This window comes from Vulpes vulpes, chromosome 2 (assembly GCF_048418805.1).
Source record: "Vulpes vulpes isolate BD-2025 chromosome 2, VulVul3, whole genome shotgun sequence".
In the NCBI taxonomy this organism is placed as follows: Eukaryota; Metazoa; Chordata; class Mammalia; order Carnivora; family Canidae; genus Vulpes; species Vulpes vulpes.
This window is the reverse complement of record NC_132781.1, coordinates 2,251,883-2,274,386: the sequence shown is the minus strand read 5'-3', so window position 1 is coordinate 2,274,386 and position 22,504 is coordinate 2,251,883. Positions and strand designations below refer to the sequence as shown.

The window sequence follows — 22,504 nt, the reverse complement described above, 5'->3', positions numbered from 1 at the left end:
TTCCTCCTTCCACTGGGAAGGCAGGGGGGTGCCCATGAGGCTGAGCCCGTGAGCCCCGTCTGCTCCCCAGTGCCTCTCTGGGAGCTGCAGAGGGGAGAGGCCATGGCGGGCTCCCCTTCAGGAGTGCTGGGCGGGCGCTGGCGGGCTGCCCCGGCCCCTGAACACTGCAGGGGAGGAGTGTGGCTTCCGGGTCATGGAGAGGGAGAGGACAGAGAGGTCAACCCCCTCCCCGAGGGGGCCAGCTCCATGGAAAGTCGGGAGGCCTCAGGCCCCACTCTGGTCTGCAGGCGGGCCCTGGGCAGGCCGTGGGTGAGCGGGAACTTGAGAGGGCACACAGGTCCCAGAACGGGGGAAATTTGGTTCTGTTTGACCGTCAAGCCCTTCACTCGGTGCCAAGTGCAAGACAGAGAGAGAGAGGGAGGGAGAGAGAGAGGGAGATAGAGAGAGAGAGAGAGAGAGAGAGAGAGAGAAGGAGAGGGTCCCGGGTACCACCCTCCCTCCACGCACTGTGGGGCTCAGTCTGGCACGAGTCCTCAGAGCACAAGCTCACAGGCCTCAGAAAGAAGTCTCCTGGGACGCCAGGGTGGCTCAGTGGTTTGGCACCTGCCTTCAGCCCGGGGCCTGATCCTGGAGACCCAGGATCGAGTCCCGCGTGGGGCTCCCTGCGTGGAGCCTGCTTCTCTCTCTCTCTCTACCTCTCTCTCTGTATTTCTCATAAATAAATAAAAATTTAAAAAAAAAGAAGTTTTCTTAATTTCTCCCCACTCTCCCCCTGTGTCTCCCACCTTTAAAGACACCAGATCATGCTGTGGGAGAAGAAAATCCAGCTGGCCAAAGAGATGCGAGCATCGGTGGACTCCGAGACGGGCCAGACAGAGCTGCGAGCCATGAAGGCGGAGATCCACAGGATGAAGGTGGGTGCGGGGTGGGGGCGGCTCTGGGGCTCCTGGCCTCGCTGGGGGGCTGCTCCCTTGCGCCCGCCCGCCCGGGCTCCGTCCACTTGGTTCCTCCCACACGGAGGCGATTACAGACACCGGGAGACACACACGCAGCCGTGTTTTTACCCTCACCCCGTGCACTCGGTGCACCCCGTTTCCGAGGGCTGATGGTGGGGGCCCCTGCCCCCAATCTCACAGCCCACTGGCAGAAGGCGCCCCCGCTGCCGAGGGAAAGGGGCCTGGCTCAGTAAAACGTGCAGGAGGACCCCACGCGTCTCTCCCCTGGGAGCCCCGCTTTCCGGAGCTGGAGGCCATCACCTCGGTCAAGGCTGCGGGAGAGCCTCGGGGTGCAGGGCAGTAGCTCGCGGGAGCACAGGCGCCTCACTTGGACCAGGGCACTTTTAATCACAGAAGAGTGTCCCCCTGGGTCTGTGGCACTCAGAGGCACGCTGATCAGGTGCACGTGCTGCTGCTAAGTCCTTCACACGCTCCACCTAATGGACTTTCCAAACCGCAGAAGCCACGTGCCGGCTGCAGAAATATTTTATTTATAAATTTTATTTTATTTTATTTTATTTTATTTATAAATATTTTATTTATTCACGAGAGACACAGAGAGAGGCAGAGACACAGGCAGAGGGAGAAGCAGGCCCCATGCAGGGAGCCCGACGTGGGACTCGATCCCAGGACCCCGGGATCATGACCCGAGCTGAAGGCAGATGCTCAACCACTGAGCCACCCAAGTGCCCCAGCAACTTTTTTTTTTTAAATACAGACGTTAGCCGAGGCCTTAGCAGTTACAGAAAGTGCTCCAGATACAGCCTAACTTCTAAGAGCATTCCCCGGCGGATGAGAATCCAGACTGCCCCGCTTCCCGCCGTTGCCATCACACCCTTCCTGGCTGGGTGTCGTCTGTTTCCTGTACACTAGACTCCCAACAGCGGACTGCGGCGTGTCTGACCCGAGCCCCGCGGATCACTGTCCCGGGAGGCGCTCGACGGCGGCCACCACGTCCTGACAGCCTGGGCCCCTCCGGGTGTTAGCCACCCGGAGGCCTTCATTTTCAAATTGGGGCGTTTGTATTTTCTTTTTAAAGATTTTATTTATTTATTCATGAGAGTCACAGAGGGAGAGGCAGAGACACAGGCAGAGGGAGAAGCAGGCTCCATGCAGGGAGCCCGATGTGGGACTTGATCCCGGCTCACGCCTGGAGCTGAAGGCAGATGCTCAACCATTGAGCCACCCAGACCCCCCTGAACTGGGGTGTTTAACTGAGCTCGCCCTGGTGACGTACAGTCCCGTGAGCTGTGACAAAAACACAATCACGTAGCCACTACCACCATGGGGCACGCAACATCTCCGTCACCCTCGTGTCTCCTGTGTCCCGCGTCCCAGTCCCCGACTCTCCCAGGACGTCACAGAAGCGGATCCTGCAGCACAAAGTATTGTTGAGTGTGGCTTTCCTCACTCACCGGCGGTGCCCCTAAGAAATCGTTGCCCGGCCCAAGGGCAGATGCTTTTCTCATATGTTTTCTTCTAGAAACTTCATTCTTCCACATTTTCTGTTCCGGGAGGTTGAGCACGTGCCTGTGTGTGTGTGTGTGTGTGTGTGTGTGTGTGTTGAGCACTTCCTCAATGTCCTATGTCCATTTTCTTACTTCTTAGCAATTTGGGGGAGAAAAGCATGTCATGGTTACTAACCCCCACCTTGGACACCTGTCCCCAACGTCCTCCCTCACCTGCTGCTGGCCCGACGCTCTGTGCAGGGTCTTTCCCCCTCTCACAGGGTTGCCACCGTTCATGCTATAAGGCGTGTCTGTCTCCCTGTGTGGCTTCTGGGTTTCCCGGATTGCTCAAGACGGTCACCGCAGCCCCAAGTGACACAAATATGTTCCCAAGTCCTCTGCACGTGTTTGCACATCTTTAGAGCCTGAATCCACCCACAATTGATTTTTGGACATGGCATGAAATAGAGGCCCACCCCTGTTCTCGCAGCTGGGGCATGAGTCGCGCTGGCAGCCCCGGATCATCTGTGCGCGGTCGCCGAGCCACCGCCACGCTGATGACAGCCCTTCTCCCTGTGCCACCCCCGTCCTGGGCTCCCGGCTCCGCTGCCACAATCACGCTGACAAGGGCAGCGCCAGTGCAGAGCCTGTGGCTACGGTGACCCTAGGGCGAGTGGGCTGGGTCTCCCACCACCACCCTTGACCTGGGGGTGCCTGCCTGTTTATCCTTTTATTCGGAGTCAGCTTCGCTGGAGCAGAACTCACACACTGGGATGTACTTATTTTAAACGTCCGGCTACATGGGTTGAGCTCAGGCCCAGATCTCTGCCCCCAGTGCCAGAGAAAGCCCCTGCGTGGCCCTTACACTCTGTCTCCCCGACAACCTGGGTCCCACAGACCCTTCACGTCACCATCTCCCAAAACCATGACTGAGGACTCAACGTCGGTGCAGGTGTCCCCGCCCTCCTGGCTACTGTCCCCTTCCTGGCTGCGCGAGGTGGCCCTCGGGTCCGTAGCGTCCCTGGCCTCTGGCAGGTCCTGGCTTCTCTGCTGCCTGTACTTCCCTTACAGGGACCTTCCATCCTCCTGCCCGTGGGTGCTGCCCTCGGCGCGTCCCCCGGCTGCCGCCCTGCCGGTTCAGGGCTCGGCGGATCTCGTGGAGGCGAGTTCCCCCTCACCGTCCCTCTGCCCTGTGCGCCCAGGTCAGGCACGGGCAGCTGCTCAAGCAGCAGGAGAAGATGATCCGGGACATGGAGCTGGCCATCGCCCGCAGAGAGACCATCTCGATCCAGGCCAAGGGGCAGAGCAAAACCGATAAGAAGCTGCTCACCCGGACAGACTTCCACCACAAGCAGACAGAGCTGCGACGCAAGATCAAGGACACTCACAAGGTGGGGGCGCCGCGCGGGCAGGAGGGAGCATGCTGGGCCGGTCACTCCGTCCTTCCAGCCGGCTTCCCGGGGGTCCTGCTGGCAGCCCGCGGGGTCAGGGCTGCTGTTTCACCAGGCTGAGAAGTGGCCAGGGTGGGGTGGGGGGCGCCGGGGGGTGCCGGGGGCGGAAGGAGCCTGGCCCCGGAACAGACAAGCCAGCTGTCTCCCGCTCCCTCTGGGCCTGGGCCCCACAACCAACCCCATCGGGGTTCTGGGTAAAGACGCAGCAGCTGCCGCTGTGCCCCACAGGGTTTAGGGAAGAGCCACACAGAGTGGGGCGGCTCCGGCCCGGAGATGGCCCCTTCCCGAGTCACAGAAATGGCATCAGGGAAGCACGGCTCAGGTGGGAGTCCCTGTCTGTGACCCCGAGGGGGAGCTGGGGACAGGCTGAGGGGCACTCGGAGGGCACGCGCCCAAGCCCACGTCCTCGTCCAGCGGGCCGTGCCAGCTAGCCCGGGCTGTGCACCTGCCCAGGGCCCGTGCCCTCGGCCATCGCCCGCGCTGGCTCAGACTCCCTCGGGCCCTGCTGCCTCGGGCCTGAGCGGGGCCTTCAAGCCCACGTTTCCACCTCCATTGGGTGGAAATAGGAGCAGTAACCCCCTCTCGGATAGGTGGAGGCTCACTTGAGGCAGAAGCCGGCCTCAGTGCCCCACCGGGTTCTAGACAAGCTTTTCCGCTCGAGGCTCAGGCATGTTGCCTGACAGCTCTGTGCCTCGGCGTCCTGGCCTGTGAAACGGGTCCTCATCCCACGGATTCGTCCAGAGGATGACCCGGAGACTGTTGGAATAGCCCCTGTGGGTCTAAATCCTGTAGGAGGAGAGATTACTCAAAAATGACAGGCCTGACCCGAAGGCTCATTTTGAAGTTACCCGAGGCAGGAAAATGGCCTTTCCTTGGTCCCTGTTGGTCGATCCTCCCTGCCACACTGGTCACTGGTGATGTTCATTCCTCTCCACCCCCGGGGCTCCCTGGCTGCCACCTGTGCCTTGCCCTCTCTGACCTCTGCTCCACTCCAGCAATAGGGGGGCTGCATCCAAGTCCTCCTGCCACACATTCCCTCATGCACCACATCTGACCCTTTACACGTTCCAAATTCTCCCGTGTGCCCAGCTAGACCTTAAGAGTCTCAGTCACCTCCACATTTATCCACTGGACCCCAGCAGCTGCATCCCCGCCACCCCCCCAGATGCCCAACCTCACTGTAAGGAGCCAGGCCTCCTCCACCCCCACCCCCAGGACCCCTCAATCCGTGAGGCCTTAGCTCCCACCCCAGGCATCTACTGCTCCTGCTCTTGGCATGCAGCAGCCCAGCTGCCCCTGGTCCCCGTGCCCTCAAAGACCTGCTTCAAGAGGGGGACCCTTATATCTCTCCTCCAGCCATCCCTGCCCATGGGGAACAGTGTGCAGGGTGGGCTTACCTAGGCCCTGGGCGTCTCACTGGGACTCAGCCCTCCAGGCCCTGGATCCCGAGGGGGCGGGGACTTCCTCCCCGGATGGTATCCTTCTGGCCCAACTCTGTCCACTGAGTCACCAGGACGCAGGGCCCCAGGACAGTCCCGTCTATCTCCTAGGCCACCGAGGAATGCACCAAAGTCATCTCAGAACTGGAAGAAACTCAAAAACACGTGAGCAGCTCCCTCACGGAGAAGCAGGAGCAGCTATCAATGATGCAGTCCAGCATGGACGAGCTGGAGGCCGACCTGGACCGGCTCCTGGCCCTCAAGCAACAGGTAGGCCAGTCCCCCGAGACCCCAGGGCCACAAGAACCCACCTGCAGCCGCAGCAGCGCATCCTCGGGTGAGGCCTCCTCCCGGCCCAGCTAAGCGCAGGGATCTCAGCGCCGCCCATTCGCCCTGTGATCACCTGCTCACCTCGTATTCCCTAATAATGATGTCGCACATCTTCTGTGGCCCAGGCGCTCCCCTGGGTGCTGGGGCTACATTCTGGGGACAGAGTTACAGATGACAGATGAAACGAATGAAGAAGATAGTTTGTGTCAGGCGTGGGGAGGGGATGGGGGGTTAAGAAGTGTGGTCTGAGCAAACATTTGAGTCCAGACTTGAAGGCAACAGGAGAGTGAGTCGGCTGGGTAAAGCGGGGTGGGAGACAGCTCTCAGGGCAGGCCGAGGCCAGGACGCTGGACCTGAGGGTGGCCTGGCCCCATGCTTGCCAGGGGGCAGCGGTGAGCACAACTTTGGGCTCTTCTCAGGGAGGTGGGAAGACAGTGGAGGGTGTGGGGCCGAGAAGTGGCTCGGGTTTAGCAGGATCACTCTGGCTCTGATGTCGAAGGGTCAAGGTAGACACGAGAGGCCTATTTGAGGCGACGCACGGACCGAGGCAGTAGCCACCAGGCTAGTGCAAAGCTGTGCGATTCTGCATGTATCTTCAGCTGCCCCCATGGGATTTCCTGCTACACTGGATGTGGTGTGAGCAGAAGAGAGGGGTCTGCAGGGTCTGTGGGGTCTGGGCCTGCTCAGGAGAGGGGGGGAGGCAGTGGAGTGGTGACAAATATTTCAGCCAGGAGCAAAGGCAAAGGCCCCACTCACTGCCCGCCAGCCTCTTCTCCACGGTTTGGAGGATGCCGGGCCTTCCCCCTTCTCCCCCTGACATTCCCTCCAGTCCTGTGCGGGGCAGTGGGTGTCCAGCTGCCCCTCTGCATAACCTGACGCGGGGCCTCGTGTCCCACCCAGAACCTCTCGGAGCTGGTGGCCCGGCAGACTCGCCTCAAGCACCTCCAGGCTGTGAAGGACGGGAGGTACGTGTTCCTGTTCCGCTCCAAGCAGTCGCTGCTGGCCGAGCACAGGCGCCTGGACAACCGGATGGCCACCATCAGCACCATCCTGGACCACGTGAAGGACGAGTACCCCCAGTTCCAGGAGGCCCTGCTCAAGGTCAGGGAGGCCATCGCCAGGAAGCTGCAGCCGTCTGGGCCCCCCTAGAGAGCAGCCTGCCCCCTCCCCGGCACCCCGAGCCCAGCATGCTGTGTGCCAAGGACGGGGCACGTTTGCATCACTGAAAGCCTCGTGCACCCCTGTTGGAGGCGCAGGTAGGCCAGCGCTGCAGATCCAGATCCTCCCAGACCCCAGCGTTTCCAGTGGCCTTTCGGGGAGTCTTGCACCCCACACAGGCCCACCCGGGGTCCGGGGGGGGCGCCCACCTCCACCCTTGGGAGTGACCAGAGAGGCCTGCGGTGCCTCCTCCGGGTGTGCGGGATCCAGGCGGAGGGTCAGCTGCAGGTCCCACCCCGGGGTGCAGCGGGAGCGCCCCGCCCCCGCCCCCGCCCCCAGTCCAGGGCACCTGCCAACCCCCCCCCCCCCCCGCCCCCGGCTCCTCCGCGGCCTCCTGGCCTACAAAACAACTTAAAACTCTGAGCATTAAAATAAATCATTTTCTGAATATGGGAGAAAGGCGTATTTATCGGGGAGCGCGTCAGCACCAGGCCCCGCCCGCCCCGCCCCGCCGCGCAGGTGCCTCGGGCAGGTGCACAGCCCGCCTCCCGCGCTCCGGGCGCGGCCGCCCGCGCAGAGGACGCCCCGCCAGCAGGGGGCGCGCGCGGCCCGAGGCGCGCTCCCTCCCCCGCCCAGGGCGCCTGCGCGGGCGGCCTGTCACGCGGCCTGTCACGCGGCCCGCCCCGCCCCCTCCGGCGCGTGCCCGTCAGCGTGGCCGGGGCCGGGGCGCGTGCGCGGAGGCTGGCGGCGGTGGGGGTCGTCGGGGAAGGAGCCGGGCCCGGCGCGCATGCGCGGAGTCTAGCGGGGTTGGGCGGGGGCGGGGGGGGCGCGGAGAGGGAGCCGGGCCTGGCGCGCGTGCGCAGAGGGGAGCGGGGCCCGGGCCGGGCGCGCGTGCGCGGAGGTGAGCGGCCCCGGGGCCTCGGGGGTCCCGGCGCGGGGCGGGGCGGTGGCGGCCGCAGCAGCCGTTGGACGCGGCCGATCCTCTGCGACTTTGCTGGTGGAGAAGCCGAGCGCGTCGTGCCGGGTCCGCGGGCGGCGGGCGGCGGGCCCCCGGGGACCCCACGGTCACCTCCGCGCCCCGGGGCTGGGGGGGAAACTGAGGCACATCCCGGCGGGGGTGCGGGGTGACCCAGGGGGCGGAGTCCCGGGGCCTCCCGGCCTGCGGCGCCGCTCGACCTCCCGACCTTGGGCTTTTCCCCATTTGTGCACAGCTCTTGCCCTCTGCAGGGTGGAGCCCCGGGGGGGGGGGGGGGGGCGCTGGCCCTGCGGCCCCCCCACCCCCCACCCCCGCGCTGCTGGGCTCCGAGGGGAGGCCGCGGGCACCGCCCACCTGCTGCCTGCCTCCCCGCGATCACAGGTGTGCGTGTCCAGGTGCGGCAGGTGCAGCCGGACCGAACTGAGTCGTCCCAGGTCCCCGCCCTGGGCTCCTGAGACCCCCCCAGCCTTGGCAGTCGCGGGGTCTTTCATACCCTAATAAAGTGGTGGCTGGGCCTGTGCACAGGCTCAGGGCCGGGCCTGGTCCCCCGGAGCTGGAGGCAGGAACCCAGGCTGGGAACTGTGGGCCTCCCCTCCCCTCCCCTCCCGTCCCCCTAACCTCCGGGGAGCACAGAGGAGCTGCCGATGGAGCATCACCGACCACCGGTGATTTAATCAGCTGTGCTCGGGTAACGGAACCAGCACCAGTTGAGGTTCTGAGAGCCTGTGAGCTGGTGAACCTTTTCTAGAGCGGGAGGGAGGGAGGCCCCCCTGGGGAGGGCGTGGAGGCTCCGGGTCCCCCCACAACCCCACGTCCTCTGGCAGCTCCTGAGCCGAATCCTGTACAATAAACGGGTAACAGTAGGTAAAGCCCTTTCCTGAGTGTGCTGTGAGATGCTGCAGCCCGTTACCCAGCTGGAGGGGGGCGGGGGGCAGGGGGCGAGCCCTTGAACCTATAGCCGGTTATTTGGCCAGGAGTGCGAGTGGCGATGTGGGGCCTGTAACTGGGGTCTGCACCTGCAGGGCTGAGGCCCCCCCTGTGGGGTCTGTTCCGACTGCAGGAACCGTGTCGGGGTTGGAGTGAGTCGTGGGACGCCCACCTGGTGCCTGGAGATTGGGGCAGTCGGTTGGTGTGAGGGAAGACCCCACCTGTCTGCTCCAGCCGTGCCCGCCGTGGCCAGAACGTCCCAGGGGTCCGGTTTGTGTGTGTGACCGGCTCGGACTCCCTCGGGCCCTCGTGCTAGGGTGTGACTTTTCCCCAGTCCTTGCGTGCGTCTGGTGGCACGAGGGTGTGAGTGTCCTGCAGGCCTCCCGCCGCGCGGAGCTTGCACGCATCGGCTCCGGCTCCCAGGACACCAGGGCCGGCCACCCCTGGGAGACCTGGACCTGCGAGCGCCAGCTTTGGTTTAGGTTCCCCCCACTCCGCTGCAGACCCCACGGCCTCATTAGCTACAGGGCTGTCCCCCGGCACCTGACTCCTCTGCGGTCAGACTTGCCGGGGGTGTGACAGCTCCCCCCGCCTTCCCTGGCAACCTCCCCATTTTCTCTCGAGAGAAAGGACTCCCCTAATTAAATCCTTGCACGTTCAGTCTTGTTGGGATCTTGCTCCCAGCAGCTTTCGTCATAAAATATTTAGAATATACAGAGAAGCACCGAGGAGAACAGGCTTCCCTCCAGGGGAGCCAGGCCAGGTGCTCCACACCTCACCGCAGGGCCGGGGAGGGGCTTCCGCCTGCCAGGTCCCGGGCCGTCCCGCCCTTGCGGCCCCCCTCGCCCCATAGCCGGCCCGAGTCTTCCTACCAGGCTGTAGCCACAGGTCAGCAGAAGAGGGCCCGAGGGAGAGGAGGGACAGCGGTCGGTCCCCCAGGGGCCCTTCCACTTGCAGCACATTCCCCGAGACGCAGTGACCGCCCCCGTCTCCGCAGAGCGGGGCTCACTCTCTCTGCGTGTTGTCACTCGCTCGTTATGCCCGTCGGGCTTCCACGCACGTCTCTCCGTGTCCTTCGGTCATCGTAGGCACATTTTAAGTGCGTTCCATTCGCGAGCACTCACCGTACAGGGTATTTTGCAACTCCCGCTTCGGGGCTTTCTCTGCTTTCCCTCTTGCCTTCCCTGCCGTCTTCCTAAACGGCTCCCCGAGCCTGTCCGTCCTCGCCTGTCCCGCTCTCTGGGCACCCCTCCCCCTGGGCGCCGCCGGGCCAGCCACGGGTCCACATCTGGAAACTGCTGTGAGAGTCCCCGAGGGCCCCCGGCCACCCCGCCCCGCCTTCCTTGCTGAGCCCTGCTCTTCTCTCGGCAGGCCTCCAGGACCCAGCCCGCGGCCCGCAGGTGCCACCGACCATGCACGCGAGGTGGCCTCCCAGCTCCCGGCCCCTGCTGGGGGTCTGCACCCTCATCTGCCTGGCCACCGCTGCCTTCCTGGGCCACGTCCTGCTCCGTGACTCCTTGGTGGTCCCCCAAGAGCAGCGGTGCTTCTCCCAAGGGCCCAAGGAGCTTTATCATGCTCACCAGCAAGGAGCCCGTGACCCAGGCCCCCAGCCCAGCCCAGGGCACCACGGCAGGCCCCGAGCGGCGCCCACACAGTGTGATGTGCCCCCCAACAGCCGCTTCGACTGTGCCCCGGACAAGGCCATCACCCAGGAGCAGTGTGAGGCACGGGGCTGCTGCTACAGGCCCGCGACGCCCTGGCCCCAGCTCCCCCGGATGGGGCAGCCCTGGTGCTTCTTCCCACCCAGCTACCCGAGTTACAAGCTGGAGAACCTGACCACCACGGAGACGGGCTACACGGCCGCTCTGACCCGTAGCACCCCAACCTTCTTCCCCAAGGACATCCTGGCCTTACGGTTGGACGTGCTGCTGGAGACGGAGAGCCGGCTCCACTTCACGGTGGGCAGGGGCCGAGAAAATGGGGGCGGGCAGTGGACGAAGATGGAATCTACGGGGTGTGGGTGTGGGTTTAGTGTGCAAATGGGTTTTGTGCCTTCACTGGGAGCCCCGGAGTGAGCGCAACAGCTCTACGCTCAGGGAGCCGTGGTCACTTCTAACCTGGTTAGAAGGTTCTAGAACATGCTCTAGAGGGCAGGGCACCATGGAGGGAGGTTAGGTCTCCCCCAGGAAGTGACATCCCACCTGGGACCTGCAGTCCTACAGGACAGGAGTCAGCGGGCGGAGAGGTGGAGGAAGGAAGGGGGAGCGTTCTGGGCGGCGGGCAGTGCCGGGACCTCTCGTCCGATTTATTCCTTGCGGATCCCCAGCCCCTGGGACAGTGTCTGGCACGTAGCAGGTGCCCAGCAGAAATCCGAGGACTGGGTGTGCGGAGGCCGAGCCGAGAGAGCCCGAAGCGCATGACTCATAATAACTTTAACGAAGTAATTTATGTGTAACGGCCAGGCCCGCGTTTAGGGAGTGATTACCGCGAGGCAGGCACAGCTGAGCTGCGTGCTGTGACCTCCCGGCCACCCTGTGACAGTCATGCTGGGGGGAACAGCGTCGCCAGATTCAGCAAATAAAAATTCAGGATGCCGGTAAATGGGAATTCCAGGAAACCAAGGAACGAGTTTATTTTCTTAGCACGTGTCTCATGCGATATTGCAGACGGCCTGAAAAGAGCTGTTTCTCTGGAATTCAGATGGCCTGGGTGTTCCGTGTCCCACCTGGCGAGCCACACGGGGTCTCCCCGGCTCTGCACCTGAGGCCATGGAGCCTCCGCTGACCGAAGCGCCCGGGCCCACGCGCCGGGCAGGCCCTGTTGGGGTTTGCGTGGGGTCCTGCGCCCAGGAGGGTGAGGGCCTCACGGCTCCCCCGTCTGACTTCCAGATCAAAGATCCCGCCAACAGGCGCTACGAGGTGCCCCTGGAGACCCCGCGGGCCCACGGCCGCGCCTCGGCCACACTCTACAGCGTGGAGTTCCAGGAGGAGCCCTTCGGGGTGGTCGTGCGCCGGAAGCTGGACGGCCGGGTGCTGTGAGTGCAGTCCTGGTGCCCCCGCCCGCGGGCCTCCTCACCACCCCCCTGCCAGGAGCCCTCCCTCGGGTCCCCCGACAACCCCCAGGGAGTGCCAGCTGGGGTGGCATCCTCGGGCGGGACGTTTGGCAATAGCCCCACCGCGCAGAGCGAGCCAGCCCCCGTGTCACCAGTGCCAGGGCCGAGAAGCCACAGTCGGGTGGGAAGTGGCGCCGCCACCCCGGCCACATCCCCTCATCGCTTAATCTTACTTATCATGAAGTCCCGCATGTCACTTAGGCACCTTAGGCATCCTGTTAAGGCCACGCACCCCAGCATCTCAGGAGTATGCGGTGACCGTCCCCACCGCACAGACGGGGAGACTGAGGCAGCTTGAGCCAGGGCCCCACATCCACACTGTTGGCCACTGTCTGTTTTGTGTCCCCCCGAGGCTTGTGTCCCCCTGAGACCTTAGGTTTGCCCGAATCGTTGCTGCCGTCTGTGCCCCGGGGAGTCTCCCCCCCACCCCCCAGAAGCTCGCTGCTGGACCTCCAGCTCCTCCAGTGGCTCTGGGCCACAGCAGTCGCCCACGGAGTCTTGAGGGGTCGGGAAGGAGGGAGGGGCACCGGCCCGTCGTGCCCTCGCCTCCAGGGGATGAGTCACCCCCCACCACCCACACTGCGCCTCGGGGACTGGAGGCACCAAAGCATCCTGGAAGCCGCTCCTGGACTCCCAGGGGGTGGCTGCTGACTCCCAGCGCCCGGCTCGTCCCCTCCCAGAGCATCCCCTGCCCGGCCGTCGGCGGGGACAAGCACGCTTGCACGGGACGCTCCCTGTGCGCTTGGCCCGCACGGCCCCACGTCCACGCGTGCCCCGAGCTGACCAGGCTCCTGCTCATCACGGGGCTGCGTTATGGGTTCGGAGATGACCTCGGACCGACCTTGGTCTTCAGAGAAGTCACCTCCTGGGATGCGGATCTTTCTCTTGTGCCCATTCCTGGCTGAGCCGTGTCGAGCCGCCCCCAGGGCTGACACACTGGGGAGAGGCAGTGAGCGAGGCCAAGTACCAGTGCTAAGAAAGTTCTGGAAATGAGCGGAGCGGACGCGGAGGGCAGGGCTGGCTCTGGAGGGGGGCTACAGACGGCCTCTGGAGGAGGCTGACCTTTGAGCAGAGATCAGAGAGAGATTTTCCGAAGCCTGTAATCAGATTGTGGTCTTGAAAACACAGACGCACCCACAGATACGTCCTGCCCGGGGGCAGGCAGGGTGCCGTGACGGGCGTCCCGTGAAATCACCATTAATCGGTATTTCGTGCCCCATCTGTGGCTCCTGCCGTGCCCTCACCCTGGGCAGCCTCAGGGGGCCTTGGCCACCCCTGCGGGGACAGCTCTACAGGCTCTGGCGCAGGACGGGGCCGCAGTCTGGGAGCAGTCTGGCCCTTGGGAGGAGCTCGAGGGCACAGCTCCTAGGACTGAAAGGCGCAGCACCTGCTTGCGGCCACGGCGCATGGGGCAGTCCCCCCGTGGACGCCCACCCGGCGCATCGTGGGCATAGCCGGGTAGTGCTCTGGGAGTGCTCCACCCCTGGCTCCGGTCCCCGGGTCGCCGGGCCTCCAGTGCCCACTCCTGCCCCAGGGCCAGTCCGTCAGGGAGGTGCCGGGCCACCCGGCCCTCCTCGGGGTGCCAGCCCAGGGGTCTCTCTGGGAGGGTCCCTCTGGGGGCCAACGGGCCACCGCCGCCGATGCAAGGCCGCCTGGGCTCTTCCTACAGGCTGAACACGACGGTGGCCCCCCTGTTCTTCGCCGACCAGTTTCTGCAGCTGTCCACCTCCCTGCCGTCCCAGCACATCACCGGCCTTGCCGAGCATCTCGGCTCCCTGATGCTCAGCACCAACTGGACCAGGGTCACCCTCTGGAACCGGGACATCGCCCCCTCGGTAAAGGGGGCAGCACGGAGGGGAGTGGCGGCGCCGTGGGGTGGGGGCGCCGTGGAGTGGGGACGCTAATGTGCGGTGTCCACGTGCCCAGCCCAACGTGAACCTGTACGGGTCCCACCCTTTCTACCTGGCGCTGGAGGATGGCGGGTCAGCTCATGGGGTCTTCCTGCTGAACAGCAATGCCATGGGTAAGCAGGGGGGCTGCCACCCCTAGCAGCAGCCTGTCCCCCCACCCCCCCCACCGCTGTGTCCCGCAGCCAGTTCCCCGGAGCCCCCAGGCCAGGGCCTTCCCTGGCTGTGGCCACATCCCCCCTCCATGGTGGAGCGTGGGGCTCTGCACACCTGTCCCCACAGGTTGGCGGTAGGGGCCTGGGGCCGTGGGCAGGGTATCGGGCCTTGTCACCCTCCCAAGAAATGAGTCCAGTGGGCGGTGCCCTTGAGGGACACTCTGGGGGCCCCCTCTGAGCAGAGCCGGGGGGCGGGGGGACATCCTGGGGTCTGGCTGCTTAGCCTTCTCCTGTTCTGCTCCAGGCTCTTCGGGGAGTCAGGGTGACTGTCCCCAGGCCCGAGCAGCCTGCTGCCAGCCTCCCTGGGTGGGACGTGGCTCTTGTTCAGGACGCCGAGGGGCCGGGGGGGGACATGCAGGGATCTGTTCTGAGCCCAGGGCTGCTCCCCGCAGACGTGGTCCTGCAGCCGAGCCCGGCCCTCAGCTGGAGGTCGACAGGCGGGATCCTGGACGTGTACGTCTTCCTGGGCCCGGAGCCCAAGAGCGTGGTGCAGCAGTACCTGGAAGTCGTGGGTACGCCTGCTCCCCGGCCCGCGCCGCCCCGTCTGCTCCGCGGCCCCCGCGCTGCCCCCCTGCTCACGCAGTGCGCTCGGCTGCAGGCTCCCCGTTCATGCCGCCCTACTGGGGCCTGGGCTTCCACCTGTGCCGCTGGGGATACTCGTCCACGGCCATCACCCGCCAGGTGGTAGAGAACATGACCCGGGCCCACTTCCCCCTGGTGAGTGCTGGGAGGGCCTGCGGGGCGGGGGGCGGGGGGACGCGCCCCCCAGGCCAGCGGCTGCAGGGGTCCCCGTGCCGTGGCTGCAGGACACGCAGTGGAACGACCTGGATTACATGGACGCCAGGAGGGACTTCACTTTCAACAAGGACGGCTTCGGGGACTTCCCGGCCATGGTGCAGGAGCTCCACCGGGGCGGCCGGCGGTACGTGATGATCGTGGTGAGTGCCCCCCGTCTCAGGCCGCCGAGCTCACCGGCCGGTTCCTGGGGGTCCCTGCCGGTGAGGGGATATCAGACTTACGGGTGGGGCCCTGCCGTCCAGTGATGTCCAGCCCAAGGGTCCCTGGAAACGCGCGTCGCTCAGGATCTGCTCGGTTGTAGGTCACGTGGACGGCTTAAAGCAGGGGGGCTGCCCTCCGCTGCCGTCCCCCAGTGCCGGAGGGGCCGGGCAGCCGGAGCCAGGGGGGCCTCAGCCGGTTCCCCCTCACGGGAAGGAGGGCAGGGCTCAGGGCAGGGCTTTGGGGCATTTGCTTGTCCTCCCTCAGGACCCGGCCATCAGCAGCTCCGGCCCCCCCGGCAGCTACCGACCCTACGACGAGGGTCTGCGGAGGAAGGTTTTCATCACCAATGAGACGGGGCAGCCGCTGATTGGGAAGGTAGGGGGGTTCTGGGGGCCTGGGGTGAGAAAGCAGGTGTCCCCAGCCGGGGCAGGTAGGGCGGGGCACAGGACAGTTCTCGGGAAGGGGACGGCATTCAGGAAATCCTCACGCTGTCCACGGGACGGTGTGTGTGGGGGTCACAGCTGGGGGTGACGGGGGCTCCTGACAGGGATGCCACTGCGAATCCTTCCATGGGGTGGGGGGGCTCTGGGCGAGGGTCTCCTCGTCCCCCAGGTCCCCGAGGCGGGGTTCCCAGGCTCTCCCAGGGGGCACCCAGCAGAGTCCCCAACTTCCTGTCCAGGGTGTGCCCACAACCAAGGGGCAGGGGGTCCCAGCCGGGGGCGGGGAGGTTGCCGGGGGTGTAGGTGTGTGAGACCCGGTTCTGGGGCCTGTGTCTGAAAGCGAGGCCTCAGCTGAGCCCCCCGCGGCCCCTACCACCTCCGCAGCCCTTCCACCCCCAGGCAGACGAGCGAGGCCATGGCTCTGGGGGGCCTGGTCTCCCCTCTGGCCTTTCCTCCAGGTGTGGCCCGGGTTCACCGTCTTCCCCGACTTCACCAGCCCGGCGGCCCTGGACTGGTGGCAGGACATGGTGTCTGAGTTCCACGCCCAGGTGCCCTTCGACGGCATGTGGATTGTGAGTGTCCCGTGGGCTGTGGGTCGGGCCCCAGCCTCCGCCGGGGCAGGCCGCCCACCACCAGGGCCTCTCTCGCAGGACATGAACGAGCCATCCAACTTCGTGAGGGGCTCGGTGTACGGCTGCCCCGACAATGACCTGGAGAACCCGCCCTACGTGCCCGGTGAGCTCTCCCACCTGCCCGCACGACCAGCTGCCTGAGGACTGAAGGCTCGGATCAGGGGTTTTCCTTCTCTGGCCTGGGAGATGAGAAGGATCCTCTGCGAGGAGCTGTTGGGCACAGCCCCCCGGGAAAGGGGAGGGCAACCCCAGGAGGAAGGTCAGGTTGGGGAGACGTCAGCCGGGCGATGCAGACCGGGGCACCTGCCGCTGGGCGTGGCCCTTCAGAGGGAAGGTGTTTCGGGGTCAGGGACAGGGACAGGGAGACTTGAAATGGGTTAGGAGCAGGTGTTGGTGAAGTCTGCGGTCGGCAAGGGCAGACGCGGCATCCACCTTGTCCCTGTCCCTGGGAAAGTGGACACCCCACGTTCCAGGGGGGCTCCGGGGGCGTGGGGGGCACCAGCCGGCCAGCCTCCCCCTCTTCCAGGGGTGGTTGGCGGGACCCTGCGGGCGGCCACCATCTGTGCCTCCAGCCGCCAGCTGCTCTCCACGCACTACAACCTGCACAACCTGTACGGCCTGACGGAAGCCATCGCCTCCCACAGGTGAGGGGCTCTCAGGGCTGCTCCGTGTCCCAGAGGGGGAGTCGGTGGTGACCGCACAGACACCCCGAGGGAGCCTGAAGGGGCACCTGTCCTCCCTGGGGCAGCCTGATGGTTCTGGCGGAGCCCCACCTCCCTCCCTCCTCCCGGCCTCGGCTCCCGGCTCCCCGCTGCACCGCCAGGTGAGGCGCTGGGCCACTCGGCTCCCGGGCAGCCCCGCCCTGCATCGCTCTGCCCCCCTGCTCTGCCCAGGGCCCTCGTGAAGGCTCGGGGGACGCGCCCCTTTGTGATCTCCCGCTCAACTTTCGCCGGCCACGGCCGGTACGCCGGCCACTGGACAGGGGACGTGTGGAGCAGCTGGGAGCAGCTCTCGTACTCTGTACCAGGTAAGAGCACCTGCCAGGGCGGCTGCACTCAGGGAAGCATGGGCCCTGCACCCAGTGCCGGGCTCAGCTCAGCGAGATGCTGCTGACTCACTGGGGTGGGAGGCCGGCTGGCCTTGTGCACCCATGCACCTGTGCAGGTTGGCTCACCTGTGCACCTGTGTGGGTCCGCTCACCTGTGCACCCATGGACCTGTGCAGGTTAGCTCATCTGTGATTTGGCTCACCTGTGCGGGTCGGCTCACCTGTGCACCCATGCACCTGTGCAGGTCGGCTCACCTGTGCAGGTTGGCTCACCTGTGTGGGTCAGCTCACCTGTGTGGGTCGGCTCACTTGTGTGGGTTGGCTCACCTGTGTGATTCAGCTCATCTGTGTGGGCTGGCTCACCAGTGCACCGGTGCACCTGTCCGGGTTGGCTCACCTGTACATCTGTGCACCTGTGTGGGTTAGCTCACTTATGGTGCTCTTCTGCTCTGGCGGGCAGTGATGGAGTTTCCCAGCATCCCCATCTCCAGTTCGCCCCGGCCGCTGCCTACAGAGCAGTCAGGTTCTGTCCTCTCATCCTGTCCCCCTGGCGACCACATGCTGAGCCCAGCCCGCAGGCGCCGTCCACCCCACCTGACTATGCTCGAGAGCCCTGATGCTGCTGCGCGCCAGGCACAGCGATGGCTCGGGAGCTCTGGGAAGGGGCCGGGGTCACCTCCCAGGGTCACCACACAGCGAAGCCCCAGCAGGAGGCTTCCTGGTAGCAGTGGGGCTGCTGCTGTGTGGGGCGTATCTGCAGACCTGGGGGCACGGGGAAGCCCCGCCGGGCGAGCTCTCGGGGGAGCAGCCGTCTCCTCCCAGAGCAGGGCCCAGGCCCCCGCAGGCCAGTCTCCGAGGCCCCTGGAGAGGCCGGTTCCTGCTCTGCGCCCACCCCTCGGGCTCCTGGGCTGTAGTCCTGGCGCACGGCGCACGGCTCTTTAGGTGGCAGAGGTCACACAGGTCCCGGCCCCCATGGCCCTAGGCTGGGTGGGCTCCTGACCATCGGCAGGAGCAGCCTGGTCCTGCTGAGCAGTGGCGGGTGGGCACTGGCTTGGAGACCTGGGGCCACCTGACCCTCCAGCCACTCGAGCCTGAGCCCCAGCCTGACCCCCCGCCCCCCAGAAATCCTGCTGTTCAACCTGCTGGGGGTGCCGCTGGTCGGGGCCGACGTCTGTGGCTTCCTGGGTAACACGTCAGAGGAGCTGTGCGTGCGCTGGACCCAGCTGGGGGCCTTCTATCCGTTCATGCGGAACCACAACGACCTCAACAGCCTGGTAGGGCCGGGCGGGGGGCGCGGTCTGCCCTGGGGCCGGGGGGTCCCACCGCAGGCGCGGGCAGGCCGGTGTCCCAGGGAGAGGCGGGGACCTCGCGGCCCCAGAGCCGGGTACTCCCCTCAGCCCCCCTCTGCCCCCCTCCAGCCCCAGGAGCCGTACAGGTTCAGCGCGACGGCACAGGAAGCCATGAGGAAGGCGCTCGCCCTGCGCTACTCGCTGCTGCCGCACCTCTACACGCTCTTCCACCGGGCGCACGTGGGGGGTGAGACCGTGGCCCGGCCCCTCTTCCTTGAGTGAGTGCCCTGCGTCGGGGAGTGAGGGCCCACGTCCTGCCCCAGGGGGTGTTCCCCGGGCCCAGGAGCCCATGCAGCCGAGGGAGGCGAGGCTGAGCCCCAGGCCAACCCCCCTTCCCGCCCGTGAGACTGCGGCTCAGGGCTGGGGGCATTCCAGGTACGGGGCACCCGGCTGAAGGAGCCCGGGTACAGACCGGGCCCCCAGCTGGGGAAGCAAGCTGTGAAGCCGTCCCGGGGCTGGCGTAGGGGAGGAAGGACCAACACGGAAACCCAGCGACATCCCCCAAGTAGGACTCAGACATGTGCAAAGGCACCGTGCGCCCAAGTGCCGTCTCCAGTCGGGATCAGAGGAGCCCCGACTAGTAAAAATTGGTCAGCCGTTTGCAGAAATCCCCTTTTCCCGTCCTGCGGTGCAAACCTAAGTTCCAGACAGATTACGTACTCAGACGTCAAGGATTCAGCCAAAGGAAGTTCCGCAGGAACACAGGCCGACGTCCCCCAGCGCGCGGCCAGGAGACGGCTTGCTGAGCCTCAGAAGCAAAAGGCAAAGGGCAGGGGGTTGAGTTTAGGAGCAAATACTCCTCTGAATGCAAACAGAACAGCTGGCCTCCCCTCAGCGCGGGATCGGGACGGCCGATCGATCAGCGCGGACGCCAGCAGCACCACCGGCAGCCAGTGTCCCCGTCATGTGGCACAGCCGGTCGGTTAGACCAGGGTCACCCTCCAGCAGACGAGCCTCGGGAAGAGAGGGCAGGAACCCGCCCCGTCCGACCTGGAGGCCTCTGGCTCCTTGGGCTTCCCCAAGGGCCCCTCAGAGGTCACCAGGCCCACACGCCCGCCCCTCCGTGTCTGCAGGTTCCCCGAGGACCGCCACACCTGGACCGTGGACCGCCAGCTCCTGTGGGGGGAGGCTCTGCTCATCACCCCCGTGCTTGAGGCCGGGAAGGTCGAAGTGACTGGCTACTTCCCTGCTGGCACATGGTACAACCTGCAGATGGTGAGTCCTGGGGACCCTAAAACCGGGGAGGATGGGGGGGACCAGAGGTGTCCCTCCCCCGTGACGTGCAGGCGTGGGCCAGACGGCCACCCCAGGGCCTTGGCACTGCCCCGACTCTTCGTGACATGCTGTCTCCCTCCAGGTGCCCGTAGGGGGCTTCGGCAGTCTCCCGCCCCCACCTCCAGCTCCGCTCACGTCCACCATCCACAGCAAGGGGCAGTGGGTGACGCTGCCAGCCCCGCTGGACACCATCAACGTCCACCTCCGGGCTGGGCACATCATCCCTCTGCAGGTACCTGGGCGGAGCCCCCGAGCCTATCTGTCCAGCTCTGGGGCTGCCAGGACCCCACACTGTCCCTTCAGGAGAGGGTCCACCCCCAAATCCTCGGGCAGAGAGGACAGTGCCTGAGGGTCGAAGATGAGCAGCGGAGGGGAGGCCTGCAAACCTCTGGGGGCCTCGCGTGTCCTCCAGCGTGTTTGCCTTGGCCAGCGTGGTCACCCCAGGTGCCCAAGCCCGGCGGCTGTAGGCTGCCTTGCAGATCCTGGTTTCTGCAGCCCAGAGCCGTCCCCGCCCAGTGTCCCTCCTGTCCTGACCCAGGACGCCTCTGCCAGGCCTCAGACGGTGACACATGCCACCTGCTTTTCCAGGGCCCTGGCCTCACGACCACAGAGTCCCGAAAGCAGCCCATGGCCCTGGTCGCAGCTCTGGGCACAAACGGGGAAGCCCGAGGGGAGCTGTTCTGGGACGACGGGGAGAGCCTGGGGGTGCTGGAGCGCGGGGCCTACACGGAGGTGGTCTTCTTGGCCCGGAACGTGAGTCCCAGACAGCCGCTGTGGGGGCCCCATCCCCAGCTCAGCCTTGTGAAGGGAGCAGGGCCTGTGGCCAGCCGCCCCGACCGGGTCCCCGGGCACCTGGGGCGCCCTGAGGGTGTGCACGGGGTGTGCTGCCGACGAGGCCGCACCCCGCGGGGCTCCCTTTGCCGCCTGCCGACACCCCGGTTCTGTCTCCACTCGGCCAGGACACCATCGTGAACGAGCTGGTACGCGTGACTAGCGAGGGGGCCGGCCTGCAGCTGAGGAAGGTGACCGTCCTAGGGGTGGCCGCGGGCCCCAGGCAGGTCCTCTGCAACGGCGTCCCTGTCGCCTTCACCTACAGCCCCGACACCAAGGCAAGAGCCCACAGATGGGGCCGGAGGGCTCAGGGCAGCCGAGGGGTGCGAGGTGCCGAGGACGCTGGGCCCCGGGGCCGGCTGGGCCCGGCTGTCCAGGGGTGGGGGATGGAGGGGACCACGGGCCCCCTTGCACCCTGGGCCCTGCCCCTGCCGGCGCCTGCACCGATGACGGTCAGGTTTAGATGGCAGCGCCCGCAGGCAACGCCGGTCCTCTGGGCTCAGCCGGGGAGGAGCGAGCAGAGGCCTCTGGGGCCAGGCCGCCCCGCGCACCACGCACCCGAGCCCGGGCCTGTCTGCCCAGCGCTCCCGGCCTCACCTCTGATGGCCAACGTTTACTGGTCAATTTTTTTTTTTTTCCCAGACCCTGGACATCCCCGTGTCACTGACGATGGGAGAACAGTTTCTCATCAGCTGGTCTTAACCTGGGGCCGGTGGGGCACTGATCCCTTACGGGGCGAGATGGGCTTCGCCGTGGCCTCAGCACCTGCGCGTTCTTGGTCAGGACGTGGGGGGGCCTCGGGGTCAGGAGCGCTTGCCCCTCCAAGCCGTCTCCTGCCGCCGACCTCCCTCCAATACCCAGATCTGCGTGCGCGTCTACCTCCTGAGACCTGGGGCTCTGGGGCCCTGGGCCAGCAACGTGCCTGACAGGTTTTCTGCACAGACCTGACGGCAGCGCCCCTGGGGTTGCCTGGTGTGTGCAGTGTTGTTCTGGAAGGTTTACCTCTCCGAAGCCCGTCACTGGAATGTGCGTGATGTCGTCCGCCGCCAGCTGCCTGTCCGTGACGGCAGACGTGTGCTCGGGATGATGCTGTCGTACCTGCACCCCGAGCTCGCGGCACGGACGGCCAGATGAAAGGACAGAGCTGGGCAGCCGCCGCAGACGGCTCTCTGGGCCCCTGCCCGTTGCGCCCGGCAGCTGGGGGGCTGCCCGGTCCAGCAGTCCGATGAGAGCAGGCCCGGGGACTCGGGGGGTTCACGGGACACAGGGAAACACTTGATCTTAAGTGCAATTATCTTTAATAAAAGGGACATTGCAAGCAAGCTTCTGCTGGTCCTTCTGGAGGTGCCCAAGGGCCATGGGACGCTGCCGCCCCACCCTCCCCGGGCCCCTGGACACCGCGGTGGGGCACACAAGTGGTGCCGTGAGCTCTGACGGCAGGACGCCCCCACGCCACCTTCCAGCGCGCCTCACCCTTCTCTCCGGGACTGGAGAACGTCCCGTGGGCCTGGGGTCGGAGGCATGGGGTAGGAGGTGTGCCCCCACGCCCCATCCCAGTCAGCACGGGGCTAACACTCGGCCTGATTCCGGAGACGCACCCACGCTGTGCGTCCGCGCTTCACTGCCGAACACGCCCCATCGTGTGGATGTGCCGGTCTGCGGTCTGCGCAGTGGCCCTTAGGGCTGGTTTCGATTTCCCGCTAGTTTGAATAAAGCTGCGTTGAGCAATCATGGACAGGTCTTCATTTCTCTTGGGCACGCACGGGGTGACAGGGTCAGGTCGTTGGGGGAGCGGTGGGGTGGGTGTGACTAATGTTCTAGAAGCTGCCAAACTGCTCTCCAACGTGCTTGCACTGGGCCGCGTTCCAGCGGTGAGTGGCAGGCAGTGCTCCGCACCCTCGCCGCCACCCGGAGCCGTCTGCTCCCCTTCAGCCGTTCTGGCGAGCGGCTCTCGAGGTGCCCTGCGCACGTCC

General features: G+C 65.8%; 2 protein-coding genes and 1 long non-coding RNA gene across 5 annotated transcripts in view; 2 read left to right on the top strand and 1 right to left on the bottom strand.

The window, feature by feature from the left end:
• CCDC40 (coiled-coil domain 40 molecular ruler complex subunit) overlaps positions 1 to 7,266 on the top strand; it is a 42,159-nt gene extending 34,893 nt beyond the window's left edge. Inside the window, exons 17-20 of the mRNA XM_025999897.2 lie at positions 794 to 914; positions 3,646 to 3,834; positions 5,445 to 5,603; positions 6,564 to 7,266. Coding sequence (XP_025855682.2) covers positions 794 to 914; positions 3,646 to 3,834; positions 5,445 to 5,603; positions 6,564 to 6,812 — 718 coding nt within the window. The 3' untranslated portion in view covers positions 6,813 to 7,266. The remainder of the gene's footprint in view (positions 1 to 793; positions 915 to 3,645; positions 3,835 to 5,444; positions 5,604 to 6,563) is intronic.
• A 395-nt stretch (positions 7,267 to 7,661) lies between these two features.
• Positions 7,662 to 22,262, top strand: GAA (alpha glucosidase). 3 transcript variants are annotated; one of them, XM_072746447.1, is made up of 20 exons: positions 7,662 to 7,722; positions 10,096 to 10,682; positions 11,613 to 11,758; positions 13,506 to 13,671; positions 13,763 to 13,859; positions 14,351 to 14,470; positions 14,557 to 14,675; positions 14,765 to 14,896; positions 15,222 to 15,332; positions 15,856 to 15,969; positions 16,048 to 16,132; positions 16,556 to 16,673; positions 16,923 to 17,056; positions 18,199 to 18,350; positions 18,495 to 18,643; positions 19,499 to 19,640; positions 19,783 to 19,932; positions 20,289 to 20,453; positions 20,660 to 20,809; positions 21,174 to 22,262. In XM_072746447.1, the coding sequence occupies exons 2-20, from the start codon at positions 10,137 to 10,139 to the stop codon at positions 21,231 to 21,233; spliced, it is 2,856 nt and encodes a 951-aa protein (XP_072602548.1). In that variant the 5' UTR covers positions 7,662 to 7,722; positions 10,096 to 10,136; the 3' UTR covers positions 21,234 to 22,262. The 3 variants fall into 3 exon arrangements, with proteins under 3 accessions (XP_072602548.1, XP_072602545.1, XP_025855688.2); XM_072746444.1 differs by lacking the exon at positions 7,662 to 7,722 and adding an exon at positions 7,730 to 7,845; XM_025999903.2 differs by lacking the exon at positions 7,662 to 7,722 and adding an exon at positions 8,858 to 9,823.
• On the bottom strand, positions 17,190 to 17,513 carry LOC140597644 (uncharacterized). The gene is made up of 3 exons (XR_011999466.1): positions 17,440 to 17,513; positions 17,350 to 17,403; positions 17,190 to 17,279 (listed from the first exon to the last, which is right to left on the bottom strand). It is a non-coding gene; the product is annotated as an uncharacterized lncRNA (long non-coding RNA).
• Positions 22,263 to 22,504: the final 242 nt, after the last annotated feature.